Source organism: Pteropus medius, unplaced genomic scaffold (assembly GCF_902729225.1).
Source record: "Pteropus medius unplaced genomic scaffold, Ma_sr-lr_union100, whole genome shotgun sequence".
In the NCBI taxonomy this organism is placed as follows: Eukaryota; Metazoa; Chordata; class Mammalia; order Chiroptera; family Pteropodidae; genus Pteropus; species Pteropus medius.
Genome location: NW_024342471.1, coordinates 2082446 through 2102240, shown reverse-complemented (window position 1 = coordinate 2102240; position 19795 = coordinate 2082446). Strand labels below are relative to the sequence as shown.

The window sequence follows — 19795 nt, the reverse complement described above, 5'->3', positions numbered from 1 at the left end:
CTCAGAGGCAGAGCGTGACAGGGACAGTGCGAGAGACAGAGACAGAGAAAAGACTGAGAGGGACAGTGAAATGCCTAGGGAGGGGAAGATGGTGCTCACAGACCCTGCTCAGAAGTGGTAAGCGGGTCCTTGCAGATTTCGGCGCCAGGAAGGTGCGGAGTCATGGTGTACACATCCTGTACTTCAAGCACAGCCCTCAAAACACGTAGGGATCCCTGGCTCCTCTCCGCCCTCCATCCCCAGACCTCTGTCCCTCCCAACACCAAGCCTTGAATACCTTCATCATACCCACTCCCCCAGAACAGCTCTCCTGAAGTCAGTGGACTCAGACCCTTATTTTCATCTCGCGTAGACACACTTATTGACTCAAGAAACAGAGTGGTTTCTAGGAACGTGGATACCAGTTACCCACTGGGCATGTCTAAAAGGCAATGGAGCGTCACAGGCTCGTCCCCCACACTTGAGTGCCGCTGAAGTGCGGTGCACAGTATTGTCAGTCTGGGACCAGAGGCGAGGAGAGGATACAAATCTTGCCTCTTTCCTGCTTCCGGACCACGCTAGGCAAAGTGACGTTTCCGTTCCTTTTCTTTCTGGTACCCTCTCACATCCTCTTTTACATCCTTTATCTGTCTCCTCCGGGCCCTCATCCCCCATGCTCTCTTGAACCCCTGTATTCTCGATGTCAGGACAAGGCCCAAACATCCTGTGCTGCAAGACGATCTGCCCATCAGAACGGCCCCGCCCTCCGCGCCTGCGCACGGGAGATCATCCAAGCTCGGGGTGAACGACCCAACGGGACTGAAATCTCCCTGCAGCAGCATTTCCCAGAAAGAGCTGCAGACAAATGACCGTCTAAGCTAACTACTGATTCCCCAGGTTTCTGATGTGCTGTTGATCAGCATTTCTGAAGATGTAGGGTGGGAAAGTCTCTCTAACCTTTCGCCTACAGAACCCTCTTTTTGTAGAACACCCCTTACTATCTTACCGTTGGCTCCAGAATTCCATAGCACTGGCCATGGAAATCTCGTCCTATTTGCATTTCTAAAACAGGCCCACGACTCCAATAAACTACCAATGTTGGAATTCTGACTGTGTAACAAAATGTGAGGGGACTTTCCTGGCTTATGTGAGTGTGTGTGTCGCAGGGAGACAGAGACAGGAGGATGGACATGGTGATGACTCCAAATTCTCTGCCGGGACACCCCGCTCAGTCCCAGACAAATATATCCAGCTACAGATGGGATTTTCCCCTTGGGTGTCCCAGCCAGTCAAACCAGATAGGCCCAAAGGGGCAGTCACTATATCCCTTCACGTCAGCACATGGCAGTGTCGTCCACCCCGTTACCCAAGCCAGGAACCTAGCACTTAGGATCCGCAGGTCCCTTTCTCTCACACCAAGTCCTGCAGATTCCACTGCTCAGTATCTCCCAGGTCTGAACCTCTCCCTGTCCCATCACTCTTGTCATGCTGGTGTTGAGGATGTCATTACTCCTCTCCTGAGTGACCAGCAGTCTCTTTTTGTCTGGACAGTAGGAATAATAGTATCTGCCTCACTGAGTGGCTATGAAGAATTAAACACTTAATCAACACAAAGAAACCATCTCTTCTTTCCTCTATTAAATATCCATCCATTCAACAAATACTCTGTATACTATTTCCAGATGAGTGCTTGGTGCTATTGTCACAGAGTGGATATTTTGTGTGCACTCAAAGGGCTTATGGTCTAATAGAGGGAACATGTGGAAAGTGAGACAAAGGGTCCCAGGTGCTGAGGTAGATGTCTACATGGGAACCGTGGGAGGGAGACACAAAGGAGGACACAGGTGGCCAATCCAGTCCAAGGGAACTGGAAAAGAGCTTGTGGAGATGAGATTGGGGCCTAATGGATCATAGCCGTTAAGCAGTCAGCAGATTGGTCTTGCACATAGAACGTGGCCCACATCTCCAACGGAGCAAGTCAGTCAAACCCTGACGTGTCAGCCCCGTCAGTTTGCTGCTTCTGCCATCTCTGCCTCCTGGGTTTGACCCACGCCAGGTCCAGCTAGGAGAGTAAATCTGCCAGCTGGATTCCTGGAGGGTCCAAATCTGCTGGCTGGCATTTCTGCTGACTCGCTCATCGTGGCATGCTTTTTTATGTGCGGCGACTTTCTATGGCGTACTAATATTTGGCTCATCGTTAAGGACTTCCCCGGGGCCTGGGTGAGAGTGACTGCTTCCAAGTGCATTTGGCATTTGCTTCTGCAAGGCGCCCCAGGCTATGACCAACCAAGAAGCACTCAAAAATAATTTTTTGCTCTGTGTTTCTTTCTGATCATGTGGTAGTGTAAACTCAAACTTGGAACCTGAGTGAGGTTAGACCTATGAGTTGAAATCTTGGGGGAGACTCTTCTTCCCCTTAACCCTGAGCAGAGGCCGGACACAGACTGGTAGTGACTTGCTGGTAGTCATTTCTTTTCTAGATCACCCTCTTTCAAACTGGAACCTTTTGGCTGTTGTAGGGTCTCAGTTTCATTTGCCTGCCTTGTATGGGCCAAAACGTCACCTCCTGTTCCTCCACATGGCCTGTGGAATCAGCCTCTAGTTTTCTGGACTCTTCAGGGTAGCTGTGGCCTCAATTTTGATTTTGTCTTTTCTGAATTTTGTGCATTTTTTTCTTGCTTTCTCAAGAGTTTTTCGATTATTTTAAATAAGTATTTGTTTTGTGGTGGGAAGCTGTTTCAGTGTATCTTATCTGCCATATTGCTGAAAGTGGAAGTTTTCCTTTGAGAAACAAACAAAACAAAACCTTGACTTGGGACTTCTAGCCTCCAGAACTGTGAGTAAATAAGTTTCCGTTGTTTAGGCCACCCAGTTTGTGGTATTTTGTGATGGGAGCTCTAACAAACAAATACAGTACCCATCAGTCAACTTCAACAATTATTAACATTCTGCCATTCTTGTTTCATATTACCCCATCTCCAACATTTACTTCTCAATTTTTGGCTGAATTATTAGTTTAAAGCAAATCCATGACATAATATCCTTTTACCTGTAATTATATTGTTATCTATTTCTAACAGGTAAGAACTTTTTAAACACAGTCACAGTATCCATGTGGCTTTTGACTACGAATTCCATATCTAAGGATTTCTCGTGGGTACACTGCCCATGTCTTCCACTTGGCCTTAGGGGAGGGAATGGCATCGGTGGTGTGGCTTATCGAAAATGTCCCTGCCATCACTGGCCACCTTATAACAGTCCAGGCTTCTGCTGCTCCCAGGACCTTGCTATCCCCTCACCAGCTAGCAGCTACTGATTGAAGCCCCTACTTTCACCAAGCCCCCTGGACTAGACATGTGCGACCTGCTCCTCCCATTTCCAGGCAGCGATGGACCCACTAGTGTTCTGCAATCCTTTCTCATGCTCTGGGGGTTTGTTCAGCAGCCCTCCCAAACCTGCCTGGGGGAGGAAGTGGAATCCAAGGCTCCTGGAATCTCACCTGCTCTCTTTCCCTCTCTTTTTAATTGACATACTGAACACGCAATATTCTAGTAGGTGAAGGTGTGCCTCATAGTGAGTCAATATTTATATACATTATGAAATGATCAGAATACATCTAGTTACCATGGCACCCTACAAAATTATTACGGTATTATTGACTATATTCCCTATGCCATCCCCAGGACTTATAACTGAAAGTTTATGCCTTTTAACCCTCCCTTCGCCCATTTTACCCACTGAAAGTAAGTTTATGAATTGGAGACTCAATGCAAGTTCTCTGTGCATACTACGTATGCTTTAAACAAGGCATTCCTAGAGGCCACCCATAGGGCCAGATCTGTGACCACAGATCCAGTTTCCAGTAGTTGAAGATATGCAGGACCTTGATCTCTCCAATATGCAACTCCCAAGAAAGTTTCTGACAGCTCCTTAAGAACGAGAACCAGCCATAGAGAAAACTATCCATTGTCACCCATTAACTAACCGGATAGATTATGCTGTCCCCTGTCCAATCTTCAGCCATTGGAGGGACAAAAAAAGACTCCCAGTGCCAGGGAGAGGTGGGAAGACAAGAAAGACTGACATAAAGTAAGGGGCTTCATGCCATGAGGGAGAAAGAAGTGAGATGCTGGGAAGACAGCCAGCTACATGCTATAAATTTCAGGAGGCAGGTTTCTGAGGTGGAAATGGTGTTAAATCTCTTTTTTGAGCAGCTGGCTTCTTCCCTACCTTTGGTGCTTGGTAATAAATTTCCTGTGTGAGCATGAGATCTGCTCACTTACTGGATCAAACAGTATAAATATAATGCCATAATGGGCACTCAAAAGACAGAAGTGTACGTGTATCAAACATTCGATCAAGCCTCTCTGACATGCCATGAGAGCGATATCTCATTGTGCTTTATATCCTGGACTCAGATACCTGAGTAACACGGCAAGTAACTGTCAGGTGACTAGTAGTCAACTACTCTGGGAATTCAGCGGGGAAAGGAAGGCGCTGCCCTGTAGGCTGGGGTATTCATAAAAAGCTTCAGGCCATTGAGCTGGTCTTGAAGACAGACATAAAATAGAAAAAATGGTGAAAACAAGGACACCCAGAAGAGAGAGCATAAATACATCCTGAGACGGCGAGTGTGACAGGGAGGAGGGCTTGGGCTGGGGATGTTGGGAGACAAGGCTGGGAGGCAACAGCGGAAGCAGGACATTGATGAGGATGGAGCCTCTCCAGCCACACCGCTCACAAGGCAGCAACAACAAAACAGGTTGAGCTCCTACAACTTGAATTACTTCTTAATTGCTTCTTGCTCGATGCTAAGCACATGAACTGACGTGTTAAGAAAATGGAAGCTGCTTAACTGCAAATATGGCATATAGTTATATTTGAACATTTACATGCTTGTAGATGCATAAACATCTGTAAGGGAACACACTCTTATCAGTCAAATGTTCCTGGGTGTAAGCAACAGAACGGCCTCTAATATTAGCAGAAAGGCATTTACTAGAGGGATGTAAGGGGTCTCACAGAATTGAAGGGAAGGTGAGAGTCAGGAAGACTGTATGGACTTCACGAAGAACCCACTTAAGTTGCCCTGGAATGGAAACAGTAAACACTTGTTTCCTCTGGTTGCTCTGATTAATATGCAACAGTCCAGGAGCGAGTCCAGAGTCCAGTTGATTTGGCTTTGTTCATGTGCCCAGCTCTTGGTTGAAAGGAGAATACTTATTTTACAGTTCCCCAGACTGTACCCACCAGGGGAAGGAATTCCCAAAAAGGAAATGCTACACTCCAAAGTAGGTGGTGAGCGGCCGGGCAGCTGGAGAACCACGAACCTCCACCACACACACACTAATTCTGGTCCCCTCTGGGGAGGAGGAACCTATATCGTCCTCTGGGATGGTGGAGATTTTTAACACTGTGTGATGATTTGGTGAGTTTATGCTAAAAACGACAAATTTTGGCTCCAAACACACAGGAAAAATGGGCAGAGTACAAAAAGTGAAAACTATATATAGATATAGATTATAAATAAACCTCCTTGAACCAGAAATCAAAGTGATGCCATCTAGGGACTCTGGAGTGGTGTGCAATGTCCCTAGTGTCCTTATGGGCATTAATTACCAGGTATGATCATAATACTTGGATTTAGATTGGGGTCTTGAAGCTCCCTCCTAAGGGAAGCAAACACAAAGCCATCAGAGAGGGTGGAAGAGGGAAGGAAAAAAACAAAACATGATCGTGCATACCAAAACTCCAATACATGAAGAAACTCAATGCTGAGAAAGATAGCCAATAAAATCAACAAAATCAGAACAGGAATTCATTCCAGAACAGCCTGAAAAGGACAAAATAAAATAGGTCGAGACTGTTTAAAGAGATCAATGAAAGTTCCACTTCTGTTAAAAAAAAAAAAAACTGTACACATTACCTAATGAAAATGAAAAGGAATGAAATAAAATCAATCAATTAGAAATCTTAGAAATAAAAAATATAGTTTAATATTTAAAATGCAATAAACAGTAAGGTGGATATAGTGAAAGAATAAATGAATTGGAAGAGAATACTGAGGAAACCATCCAAAATGCAACACACCCACCTCCATTTACGTGTCTAATACGCATTTCAAATATTTTTAGCCAAAGAACTCCATCTTTAAATCATACCTGTACTATAAGGAGGAATGAAACAGGTCAAAGCATTTCGGTTGAAGTGGAGGTGATAGGACTGATCTGCATTATTAAATGAGCATTAGGGTATAAGCTCGTTGACTTTCTTCTTATGCGTTTTTTAAAACATGTTACCTCAATTAAATAATGAGCATGTTGAAGATAGAAGCTGCTTTATTCTCCTACCCAAGCCCTCAACAAATATGATTTTGGTTATGCTTTAATAAATTACAATATAAGGAAATTCAGTTCAATCAGAAAATAAGATTTACATTTTATATAGTGCACAGTTCTATTATTATAGAAACATCAGCACTAAGGAGTATAGATTTTTGTTTTGTTTTCTTCTAAAGGTTTTTTTTTCCATTCCATTGAAACAATATTTCTGAGGTGAACTCTATTATTTCATTGTAATAGAATCAGAACAGTTTTTAACGAGGTAGAATCAACTCAAGCAAGAAAGGGCACAAAAGAATCCAAATTAGGTAGAATTTTAAAAAATAAATTTAAGAGCAGTAATTAATGAAATAGTAAAAATATTGCTCAATACTATTAGAACCTAGTTTTTTAAAAAGATATAGATCTTTGGCAATCTACTCAAGAATGCTGCCTCTCGTTCAAAGAAAATATTAATGATAAAAAAATTACCTAGAGAAGATTTTATTTTCATTCTCTCTCTCCCTCTTTCTCTCAATAGAACACATATGCAATTTTTTTTTTTAAATCTGGAAAACTGGATGATTTTTCCATGGAAATATAAATTTCATAAAAATATAGATAACATAACAAACTATAAATAAGAACTATAAGGGGAGTAAAAAATACTTGAAAATACGCACATAGTTTTATAGGAGAGTTTATCAAATCTTCAATGAGCAAATAATTCTCACATTAAACTGTACCACTAAATAAACTAGAAATACCATGAAGTCAATTTCACTTGAGTAGATAATAAATCCTAAACAAATTAGCAAATCAGTGTTAAAAAATTCATAAATAGGTTTTATACCAGTTATTGAAGGATAATTCAACTTTAGAAAATATATTCACCTCATTCATCCCATTAAAATAAAGAAATATTATTTTCTAAATCTTCAAAAACTCATCAGATAAATTCAAAATCTATTCATTGGGGGGGGGTGGGGAGAAAGTGGCAGGGTGGGTGGGGAGAAACAGGTCCTTTAGCAAACTAAGAAAAAATTTTAATTTAATAAAGGTTATCTATTAGAAACTTCAGCAGCCATGATACTTATTTCCCATTACACTCAGGGAAAAAACAAGGATGCTTGCAATTGTTATCAACTAAAGAAATAAGATAAAGATCTGTTATTAAAAATTTTTTAAATGCTTTTGCAGATAAAATGATCAACTATCTAAAATTCCAGACTCAAATAACAAATTATCCTGACTGAATTCAGCAAAGCCACTAGAGAGAAAAGAAAAATTAATTGCACATTATTGGTGAAGGAAATGTAAAAGGAATTTTAAAAAATCGATTCATAAGTTTTTTAAAAAATATGGGCATAAACTATAAAAAGTACACAACATTTAAATAAAAAAACTCAGTTTACTGGAATATGTAAAAATTTTGAATGGAGGGAGACATACTGTGTTCTGGAAAGACTTCATATTTTTAAAATATTAATAATTCCCACACGTTAATCTAGAAAATCAATCCAACACTGATCAAACCCCCAAGGGAACTTTTCTGGCACTTGGTCTAAGGCTATTAAAGAAAAAAATACATGGAAGGTTTTTTTAAATCGAAAAAGAACAAACGGGCAATTGACTTACCATATATTGTAATATAAAGTTACACTAATCACAAGACTCCTAGGTACCACTTACTAAGACACAGAACACTGGAGGTGGGATGGGAGCTGGTTTGGTGGGTGGAAGAAGTGCTTAGTTGAAGTACATTAAATGTGAGATGCCCATTAGACCTCAAAGTGGAGGCAGACAGGCAGCTGGATGTGCGGACCTGGAACTGAGAGGGGTCTGGGTTGCAGAAAGATACATTTGAAACTATGGGATGCCACAGAACTTTACTAGGCTTTTAGTTTTCTTCTTGTGAAATTATATAGTTTGCTTTTGCAAGTAAGTTCCAGAAGTTCACCCATTCCATCCACATTTCTGTTTTCTAAGCAAACAGGTAGAGGTAGAGGTATGTTCAGATCAATTCAGTGGAGGATTAGGTAACAACCTCTGTACTTATTCTTGTACTAATACTACTTTCTTCATTATTTTAAAATGCATTTTCATTTTAATGTCATTTCCATTTAAAACCATTAATAAACTTTTATATCCTACAAGGATGCAAAACCCCACCATTCACATATCCTCTCCATTGTCGGGATGGCTTGCTTCTTCATTCTGTCTGACCACATCATGAGTGACTACCTTGGCCTGAGTTTACAAAGGCTATGCCCAAACTGGCTGCACACCCACTCTGACCTCCGTCTCCTTCTGTAAGAGCTTGAGAGCTTCATGAAGTCTTTGTTCCAACCCAGGATCTCTCCTTTTTACCTATAATACATACTCATATGGTCTTAATCACAGGCTCTTTTGCATTTAAACATTTCAAGTCTATTTCTCAAACTATATAAACCCACTAAGAGCTATTTGAATTTCTATTCATGAACACCAAAATAATGCAATATTTCTAATATACTTTGCTTTCTACCCAAAAAGTACATGACCCAAACCTAAAATGCAGATCAGCTGTATCCAAATCTAAATTCACAGGACTCTACTGTCAACCTAGAGTACCAACCTGGAGTGACAAAAGGAAGTAGTCAAGCTGTGAAGAGAAAGTGCCAAGGCACAAAGGGCAATGATGGTCCGTCAGGCCTAACGAGACAGCTACCCCACAGATCACACAAGTCCTATCCAAGGCAGCACATTTGCTACCAGCTGCGAGATTTGGGTGTACTGCCCCAGGAAGGAGCAACCAGGCCTGAGGGGAAAAACCACATCTTATCCCTATAATTGTCCCCACTTATTCCCACACTTGCCCTCATTCGGCATGAAAAAAATTGGTTTATAGCAACCCATCAGATATGTGACCCCAATGAACCAGGGCGCAGTGAGAACTCCATGTGTAAACATGCAACACATATGAACACACATGCACGTGAGCACACACATTCCAGACAATGTGGCCAAGCATGCCATACAAAATTGTATGCACACTGTGAAACAATCTGAATTAGGAAACTAGGATCATTGCCACCGCCATTTATTTATCTAGTTCATAACGAAGTATAGAACACTACAGTCGTGCTGGAAATGCACAGAAGTCCCTGCCCTTAAGGGGCTTACAATCTTATTAACAGGCACATAAAAAGTTGGACTATAAGAAAGCACATGCTAACAAATGCCACAAGAATTCAGAAGGCAGTATAGTTTAAGAACACAGCATGGTCACGAAACCCAGTTCTAGTCCCAACATGTCAGTCAGTTAACTTCTCTGGGTTTATTGCCTCAGCTGCAAAGTGAAGCAGTGAGATTTAGAGTGTCTGCATTCATTTGCATCATGATTCTAATCAAAAGGTGAGGAAAGTTTTATGGAGTAGGTGGCACCTGAGCTGGACACCGAAAGAAGACAGAAAAGCATTTCAGACAAGGAAAGCGGGACTGAGGTAGGCCTAAGCATGGGGTTTGGAGGGGAGAAGACGAGCATCATAAAGAACAATGGGAGTGAGGTAAAGGGGTGGCCGTGGTAACCCCCAGGCACTACTGACACAGCAATGAGCTGCATTCTTTGCACTTATATCCAGTCAACAGTACATAATTCCAGAGTGTAGAAAACACCATAGAAGAATGGCGGTATTTTATCAAGCATTTCACTCTGTTTCCAGAAGATACAAAATAATTTAACATTATACCTCTATGACACTGATAAACTATTCCAATTGTCAAAATGCAAACCATTTCAAAGTTTACATTCTTAGTAAACATTAACTAAATCATTTAATCCAAAAGGACATTTGATATAAATTATATTAGCTCAATAATTCTAACATTTATTTTCTACTGTTCTATTTACTGTGGAAATAAAAAAGAGTAAGACACTAAGTCCCTGCCCTTGAAGGGTTCTCATCCTCGTAGGCGAGATGAACATCAACTATGCCTACCTAGAATGTACTATGATGCATGGTATGACCAAGGTGTAACTATGTGGCCATGGAGTACAAAAGATGGATTCATCCCTTCCGAAGAAGTTTTGGCAAAGGCTCAGGGGAGAGAGGTCAACGGCTTGAAAATAAATGAGATGGGTGTAAGGAGGAAGTGTCTCCAGGGAGGAGAGGGCTTCTACACGGAGGGCGCCTGGTGACAGAGAGGGAGTAGTGTAGAGTATGGCATGGCCAGGGCCTAGCACAGATACAGCGTGGCCGGAGCAGAGTATGCAGGGCAACAACTAGTGATACGGACGCCGGAACTTAGTCCTATAAAAATGGGGAGCCACTGCTCGCTATGCTTTAATCATCTACTAACTCTGGTTTATAAGGTCAGGAAGAGACAGAAAAATAAAGTGAGGAGTGAGGTTCTGGCAACAGTCATATAAGAAGCTCCTCTTAGCAAATCGCACTGTTCAGGAAACCCACCTCCACCTCTCTTCTTTCCCTTTATGATCGGAAGTTTTCAAAATGGAGCTAAAACCTGAAAGGCATAGGGGTGGAGCAAATGAACAGACTATAAATGCACACATTTGGCTAATCAAGTTACCGTAAGATAATGGTAACTGCATTGTATAAGGTCTGCAAATGAAGAAAACTAATTATTTTTCAGTTTTCTTAAAGTACCTAATTCACACCAAAGTGTTAGAGAATCTCATTCAACATGGAAAAAATATACAGAACCCTTGCAGAAGACTCCATTTCAGAAACTATTTTCTATTAAATATCTGTGTTATAAACACAATACCACAGGATTTCAAAGCTGAGCCTCACACAATTAAGATCTGACCAAAACTGCACTGCTTGGCTTAAAAAATAAAAAAGCTACAAAGTATAATTCCAAGTCTTAGGTTCTCAGCTACTACCAAAATATGTCAATACATGAATAATCTATCTAATGAAGAACATGCAGTAAAAGGTAGATGAAAATAAGCCATCCCTTTAAGTTTGACCTTAAATTCCAATTTCTCATAGAACCCATTCTAGAAAAGTAACTTTCTTGAAATTTCATTTTATAATGAAGAAAATAAATGTGTATTTTATTTAACATTCATTCTTAAATTAGTTATGCCAAAATAATTTGCTTCTCATGAAAGAAACAGCATAACTCTAAAAAACGTGCATATACATTTAGTAGGATCGTCTACATTTCTAAATAAATTACATGCATGATATACATTAACCAATAAAGAATACCAATATGAGAATTCAGGACATTTATTTTTCTGCATGGAGGTTTAACTACTGTACAACACACACAAAACAAACCTCTAAAGCAACGGTGTGTAATAGGTAGTGAGAGATACTTAAAATAAGCGTATTTAAAATGCCAACAGGCTTTTTTTAGGCAACAAAATATTTTCAGTCCTTGACACCTTCTCACACTCACCTAGCACCACAGATGCAAGGACTTACAGTAAACGTGTACAATCTCATGCTTAAAACCTAAAGCATGCATTGAATAGAATTTATACATAATAATCTACTCTACTAAGTATGAAATACATACGTCTAATGTTTTATACATTAAATTACCCTGCAGCATTTTGAAATTTTAACATTTATGCAAAACAACTTTTGAAAGACTCATGAAACAAGTTTTCAAAGATCACCTCCAGGCTGTTTACACAGGCACTGGTTTGGTTAAGTGGGGAAATGGCAGCAGCCTCAAGGTTCATACTGAATGAGAATAGTAACGTGCATGTCAATCCATGTAAAAATACATATATACACAGATGGCACAAAGACCTGTGCAGTTGGAATCACCAGTGCAAATGCATGCATTTGAGGTACTTATTTTTTCCATGGTCAGGTATAATTATGCATAGTCATGTTCCTCAAGTGCTAAATATCAGACCTGATTGAATGAAAAGATGTAAGAAGTGTAAGTGTGAGATATTAATACAGTTAATTTCAAGGTGCTATACTTTCAATAAACATTTGTTTAACATTATATGTTTAACATATTAGTTTAAAATATTTACCAACCAATACATTTTCTCATTGTAATGACTGGTAATTATACCTGGCCAAGTGATTTAAATAGCATACTTGAAATTTTAGCAAGAACTGTAGTGAACAGTTAAATACTTCATTATTGCTTCATTGGACAGAGAAACCTAAAAGGCATAGACAGACAATGCTCAGTGATGAAAAGTGAATACCCAGAAGAGTGGTGCACGCCTCCAAAGTGGCCTCTGCCCAATAAAAACTAAGCACTCTCCATGTTATCGATGCCATTGGCATCCACGTGGATATCAGGCTCCCCACACAAAGCTGAGGGAACAAAGCGGCTAACAGTGGGACACAAACAGCTCTTAAGCTCTGGCAATTCTTGCTTCAGGCGTTCCAATTGCTCCACTTGGAATATATTTGGCTGTTCAGGCATCCAATCATAAATCCTACAATGAAACAAACAGAAAACATATAAAATAGGGTAACTTTATAATTTACTTAAGACCTGTCTGACTTAACCTTTTTAGAAAAATTTGTTTACAGAATCCCACATTACAAGAGTCTTTTCTAAAGATGTAAGCGTCAGTCCTATAAAAATATTTCTCTTCTCCCCAGTCTTTCCAATAATCCAGATTAACAGCATTACCTTTTGTACCTCTGATGCAAAAGAGGTGATTAGAAAGCAATTGAATCAGAAAATGAAATCTGCAGTATACTAGTGATTCTACATGTTTCTTCTTTCCAAGTCAATTAACCGATGTCTTATTTTACAGATAGGAAGCTATTTAGAGCAGAGCTGGAATTCATACCCAGTTCTGACTTCAAAGCACAAAAGGTCAAGATGAGAAGAACCTCTCACCCGTGTGAAAATTATCCGAAAGCTGTGTAGTATTGGAAGATGAACCCAGAGTCAAAAGCACAGAAAAAGTCCCATGTGACAATGGCAGCACTGGCACTGCAAATCTTAGCAAGGGAAGGATGACATTTCATGCCTAAATGTGGAAGTCGGGCAATTCATGTAAGGCACTACATGAAAATCTTTATGGCATCACAGTAGGGAAGAATTTCTTAAACAAGATAAAAACATGTATTGATTCTATTAAATATGTGACTATATTAAAACAAAGGCTTTCTGTTATGAAAAGTGATCTCTCTGGCCAAGGTATCAGACTTAACAGAAGCATCTAACTTCACTCTCCCCATATATCTCGTTAAAAATAAAGCGACGAGATTTTTAAAAATCCACGAGTATGGGAAAAATCAGAGACACGGCAACAAAGTTTTGGAAGCTAGAAAGTAGATGGATAAGTAGTAATGAAGTGTTTCAGTTAACAGAATAGAAAAGGCCAAACCACAAGCCAATAATAGAAAAGATGAAAAGGCAGAGTTAAAAGTAGCACCAAATTCCTCTAGAAATGGGAGTGAAAGGGAGAGAGGCTAAATCAGGGAGGGTAGGGTGAAGGCTTTGAGCAACTCTTCCTCCTAATTCCTTAATTTGGAGGCTGCCCTTCCCCACCCTGCCTGAGATTATTTTGAAAATTAAACAGGAAATCTCTTGGAATGGAGGACAAGACCAGGTGCCGGTCTGGGCATTAATGCAAAAGCACCACCAGCACCAGAGGAATTAGAGACTGTACATATATAACCAATGCTACATAGAGACGTGCCCTCCCTTCTCCAGCTCTCTTCCCTTACTTGATTCCAAGAACCCCGGCAGCCAGACCTGGATCCTCTACGTAGTTTATACAGATTCTTCTGAGCAATCTGAGCAGCCAAAAACTGAAGTTCTAAATTTACTGACCTCAGAGGTATGACCAAACAGGCCACCCAAATTATCCCATAGTGAAATTCAAGTTAACACTCAGAGCTTCCAACAAGCTTTTTAGATTCCAATTTCTTATCATGAGAAGCAGCTAAGGATTTCCAAACATCTGAGGAAAGCATCTAATATGTAAGAGAGTGAACAAAAGAGAAAAAAATTCCAAAATAATACAAAGTCATAAAGCCCTCAGAGAAACAGTACTTTCATTGAACAAAAACAGGATATTACATATACAGAAAAAAAGAGCACTAAGAGAGAAAAAAAGACAGTTCCTGGAAATTAAAAACACAATAGCAGATGTGAAAACCTCAATAAAATGGATGAAAAATAAAGTTGAGGAAATTTTTTGAAGTGGAGCAAAAAGACAAAGATAGAGAATAGGAGAAAAGATAAGAAAGAGAAGTCTGGTCCAAGAGTGTCTAATATGCAAAAAAAAAAAAGTAATTTTATACAGGAAAAAAAAACCAAACAGAAAAATGGAAGGGACGAAAATCAAAAACAGTTCATGAAATATTTCACATCTTCAAGGACATGTATCAACAGACTAAAAAGGTTACCAAGTGCCCAGCACAATAGCTGAAACCAGATCCCCAAGACCCATCTCTATAGAATTTTAGAACACTGGTCACAAAAAGAAGACTCCAAGCTTCCAGATAGGAAACAAATCACATATGAGGGAAGAGGAATCAGCGTGGTTTCACACTCCTTAACAGCAACCCTGAAATTGCGTAAGTGATGGAGAAATGCTTTTAAAATTATAAAAGTAAATGATTTCTCATATGGAATTTTATGCCCGGCCACAATGCTTATAGATATACTTATCTGTGTGCACTGGGTTGCAATATAAAATGCATTTCTAACTGGGTTGGGGTCAAAAAGATTTGAGAGTCATTGCCCTAGAGATACTTTACACATAAATTCTAAGGAACCAGGTCAACAATGTTTATAGAAAATGCTGTAACAGGAAAAATGTGGCAACCACTTAAATGTTCTCAAATAGGAGGATATATTGTGGTAAAGACATGCCAGCCATGAATATTATACAACCATGAAGATATACAGATTATAACTACATGCAACAGAAGTACAAATAAAGATTAAAGCCATGCAAAACTAGTTTGTTAAGCAACAGAAATTAGAATTTTAAAAATTTTAAAGAGAATAATAATTTGAGAAGCAATTATGTCTAAGGGAGGAGGATAAGGGAATAGAGTTAAGGAAAGGCATATGGGGGACTTCAAAATCTAATGATAATGTTCTTTAAATGTGGGTGTCTGTCATTGCATTTTTTAAAAATCATTTGAGCAGACACAGTAATTTCATAAAAGAGGGCAGATTGCCCAATTTACTCTATGAGACAAGTATTAGCCTCATACGAAAATCAAGCCATTCTGACAGGTAAATTAAAGGCCATCCAATTCATTATCATAAGTGCAAAAATCCCAAACATCAGCAAATCAAACATACCAGTATATATAATATACCACAAAACCATGATGAAATGGAAATCTACTGTTGTTAATAATGCCTTTGTAAAAAAAGAGAACAAATTAGTTTTTGATAAACTAAAACACGCAGCCTCATCACAATTCTTCCCAATGTAAAATGAATCAAAGGCTCTGAATCACTAATCATTCAAAACTGTCCATATGTCTAAATTTGATAACGAAAAAAGTATAGCATAAACACATTAAGGACAAGAAACAGCTGAAAAATTAAGGGCATAGGAACTCGACTAGAGACAATGAAAGAGACAGGTATAGGAGACTAATGGTTTTTATTATAAGCCTTAAAAGAACTATTTAAATTTAAGATATAGATATACACAAATATATATACACACACACACAGTTATGTGTATATATATGTACTTCTTTGATTAAAATTTAAAAACACTTTCAAGGGTAAAAATCAACTAAAATAACCCACCTCACCTGCTATTGGACCCTAGTAGGAGCCCAGTGCTGGGTGTCTCCTCAAAACCCTCCACACCTTCAACATAGTCCTGCCCTGATTCATGCTCTAGCCTTTGCCTAAAATGCAATTCCTGTCAAAGCAAATTTAACCAGACCCTCAAATCCATCTCAATGATTCCTCTTTAAAGTTATTCTTATTGATCCCAGGCCAGGAAGAACTCATACAGCACCATCACTTTCTCCATGACATGTCAGTACTTGGCTCCAACCAAGCTAAGGCCCTCAAGATGAAGGATCTGCCGAAAATCTGTACGCCCTACAAAGTTGTACATGGTATAACCTCAAAAAGCGGGCCTGGTAAGAATTTCATCACTTACTCTTCACATGATGCCACTCAAGTATTACCAGAGTAAATGGCATCCTTTCTAACCCCCAATTTCTTTATACTAAGCAACCTTTTCCTCTCTCAGTGGCTCTCAAGCTTATAAGCACCCAAAAAGCATACATATATATATAAAAAGATTTGTTCAACAAATATTAGAGCTCTTACTCTGTATCGCATATGGTTCTAACCTCTGGAGATACAGCAGTGAGAACAGGCAAAGAACCTTGCCCTCATGGAGCTTATGTTTGTGTAGGTGTATGGAGGGTGGTCAGGAGAAAATAAACAAGTAAAATATTACATGTATATGGATATATCAGATAGTGTAAATGCTATGGAGAAAAAAAACAAGTGAGTGCACTGTGGGTAGAGGTTGTTATCTGAATTAGGATATTCAGGGATGGCTTTACTGAGAAGTTGACATTGGGGTATGAAAGGGGGTGGTTAAGGACCTGGAATTTTATTCTAAGTGACACAGAAAATGGTGGGAGATTTTTAAGCAGTAACATGATCTGACTTCCATTTTAACAGGCTCACTCTGGCTGCTGTGCTGAGGACAGTCAGCAGGATGTAGGCAGTCACCAGTGAGCAGGCTACTTCAATAATCCACATGAGAAATGAGGTAGCTTAAGGGAGAATGACAATAATAAATGTGGTTAGGAGACAGATTCAGAATATATTTGTAGAATCAAAAAGATTTTGTTTGACTAGATTTGGAAATGAGATAAAGAACAGAGCCATGAAAGACTCCAAGGATTTAGCCCAAGAAACTGGAAAGACAGTTGTCAATTATATTGAAATCAGGAAGTCTGTAGGAAAAATAGGTACTGATAGCTGGATATAAAGTTTAGAGGTCAGGGGAAAGGTCTGAGTTGGAGATATAAAAATTTAGGAATATATAAAATTATAAAAAGCCATAGAATTAGATGAAATCACCAAGAAAGCTGGTTTAGACAGAGGAGAGGTCTGGGGCAGACAGCCACCCCCACCCCTACCCCCAAGATGGCGTATACATCTAGTTAGAGCCCAGTCGCCAGAATTTTTAACAAGCGTTTAAGATAAATCTCAGGAGGAACTACAGAATTTTAACTTAGCTAAGTTTAATATTATTTATAATTTTATAAGATGAAAGCTAGTTTTTTCCTAACAGTCCATGAAAATTCTTCATGAAGAACAAATACCTATCATAAATTAGGCCATTTACTCCAAATTCCTTCAATTTCTTCCTGTTTTCAGGATCATTGGTATCATCACCCCAGCAGAATATGACTAATCCCTTAGCTTTTGCCTCTTGAATGTAGGATGGGTTTCTGAGCAAGTCTTCAGTATGTGCATTTATCCCCTAAAAGAAGAAAAATAAGTTATTCATGAAAAAGTAACTTATTGACTGCAAACGGTCATACTCTAGATCAGTGCTCTCCAAAACGGAGTGCACAGGGAAATGCTACAACTTTTTCTTACACAACTAAACTTATCAAACAAGTTTACAGTCTAACCATTTTAGATGACTCACTAAATCCACTAGGAAAACAAAACTACAAAACTTACTTATCCTAGGCCTGCAAGAAAATATATATTTTTTTGTTCATGTAACTACTTTTCACTCTGAGATATAATACCTTCATTTTTAGGTTAAAACTAACCAATGAGATGTGTAATGTAACATGAAACTTTATTACTGCTCTGAAACATTTTTTAAAAAATGAAAGTTAAAAAATTCTAACAGAATTTACCAGTAGATTTTCAAACTGTGCAAAGCTCATTGCGATAGCAGTTGTCCGAGATCTGAGGTCCATGAGTTCAGGGTAAATATCAGACTTTCCTTGAGTCAAAAATAATATGGGATATTTGTTCTGCTTGTGCCGAACCCTAAAAAAGACAATTTAAAAAACACTTTTCATTGGGGAAATAATTATTATGCATTCTGTTTGGAAACTTTAGAAAACACTAAATATATAAAGAAAACAACTCCCCTCCCCCAAAGCATAATCCCATTACTGATATAACTACCACTGACATGTACATATTGTCTTTCAGTCAAAAAGGAAAAAAAAAATTGTTTACTCTATACAAGAGCTAAAATACATTCTCAGAAATGGGAAACAAGAAAGCCCATGAGGGCTTACAATTTGGTAAAGAAGATGGTATATGCAACACAGGCATGAGGTGCTCGGACCTAGTAGGTGTGGGGTTCATAGGAGTGGAGGGCACCCCAGCAGGTTCTCCTGAAGGGATGTGAGAATACACATAATCTGACTGTGAGGACCATTCAAGGTTAAAGTCTGGACACTTCCTCATCTCCAACCATAATCTTTGTATTCTAAGTTTAGCTACAATCTAAGAGTATAAGAGAAAAAAAAATGAATACTCACATTGTACAGATATCTGCATCAAATGAAGAAAACACTATTCTCCTCTTCCCAGAATTTTCTAAGACGGTTTTTAAAATGATATCCAAAAACAGATTCATGTCAAAATATGTTGATAAGTTACCATCCCACATGCCATCCTATGCGGAAGAGAAATAAATAGGAAAATGAAAGCCGTTAAATACCCTGGAATCACAGTGCTAGAAAAAAAAATCTTGTGAATATCTACTTCAACTCTTATTTTACAATAAGGAAAGCAAAATCCTGAAAAGATGAAATGCCTTGTCAAGGCCACACAGCTCCTTGGTGACAGTGCAACTATTATAATTCAGATATAGAGACACTTAAAGTAAATTACACCATCAATAGACTTGCTTTAATCAGTTAACAAAATGAAAACTAAAACTCTGGAAATTTGCAATCTGGAAATATTTAAAAATATTTTTATTTATATATTCTTGGTAAATAAATATGTAAATATTTATTTATATATACTATAGGACAAAAGGACTCCACTTCATTTGCTAACTCATTACTAAATTAAACCAACAACAACAACAACAAAAAATCCTAGTAATTATGAATTACCAGTTAAAAATCTCATTCTTTAGGCCTTGGGCGTATCAAGCACCCTTAATGAATAATATAAAGAATTGTATAAATATAGCTAAGATACCAAGAGCCCTGTTGATATTCAAATATTAAATATTTTAAATGTTAATTATTAATATAAATCTAAAAGCTCAGAAAACTAAAACTTACTTATTAAGAAAACCTTGGTTGAGCACTTATGTTAACTAGGACCAGCTTATCAGGAATAGTTACTTAGAAAGCATGGTTTGAGGACAGCTATAGATTATTCTGACCAAAACAAATTTCAGAATATCATTCTGATTGTCCAATCATTGTATCTCAATTAACTACTTCCAACGCCCACCCCACCTCAACCAACCCTCTTAACATGCATCCCCATCCATTTACACACGTCCCCATCTGATACACTCAACAGTTAACTGTTTTCCTTGACTA

The 19795-nt window shown here is 38.8% G+C and overlaps 1 protein-coding gene across 1 annotated transcript in view; it reads right to left on the bottom strand.

Annotated features, from left to right (window-relative positions):
• Positions 1-9365: 9365 nt before the first annotated feature.
• The window catches only part of GPCPD1 (glycerophosphocholine phosphodiesterase 1), a 46968-nt gene continuing 36538 nt past the window's right edge, over positions 9366-19795 (bottom strand). Inside the window, exons 17-20 of the mRNA XM_039863773.1 lie at positions 18770-18906; positions 18131-18266; positions 17579-17739; positions 9366-12723 (exon numbers count right to left, since the gene is read on the bottom strand). Of these exons, the coding sequence (XP_039719707.1) occupies positions 12534-12723; positions 17579-17739; positions 18131-18266; positions 18770-18906 (624 nt within the window). The 3' untranslated portion in view covers positions 9366-12533. The remainder of the gene's footprint in view (positions 12724-17578; positions 17740-18130; positions 18267-18769; positions 18907-19795) is intronic.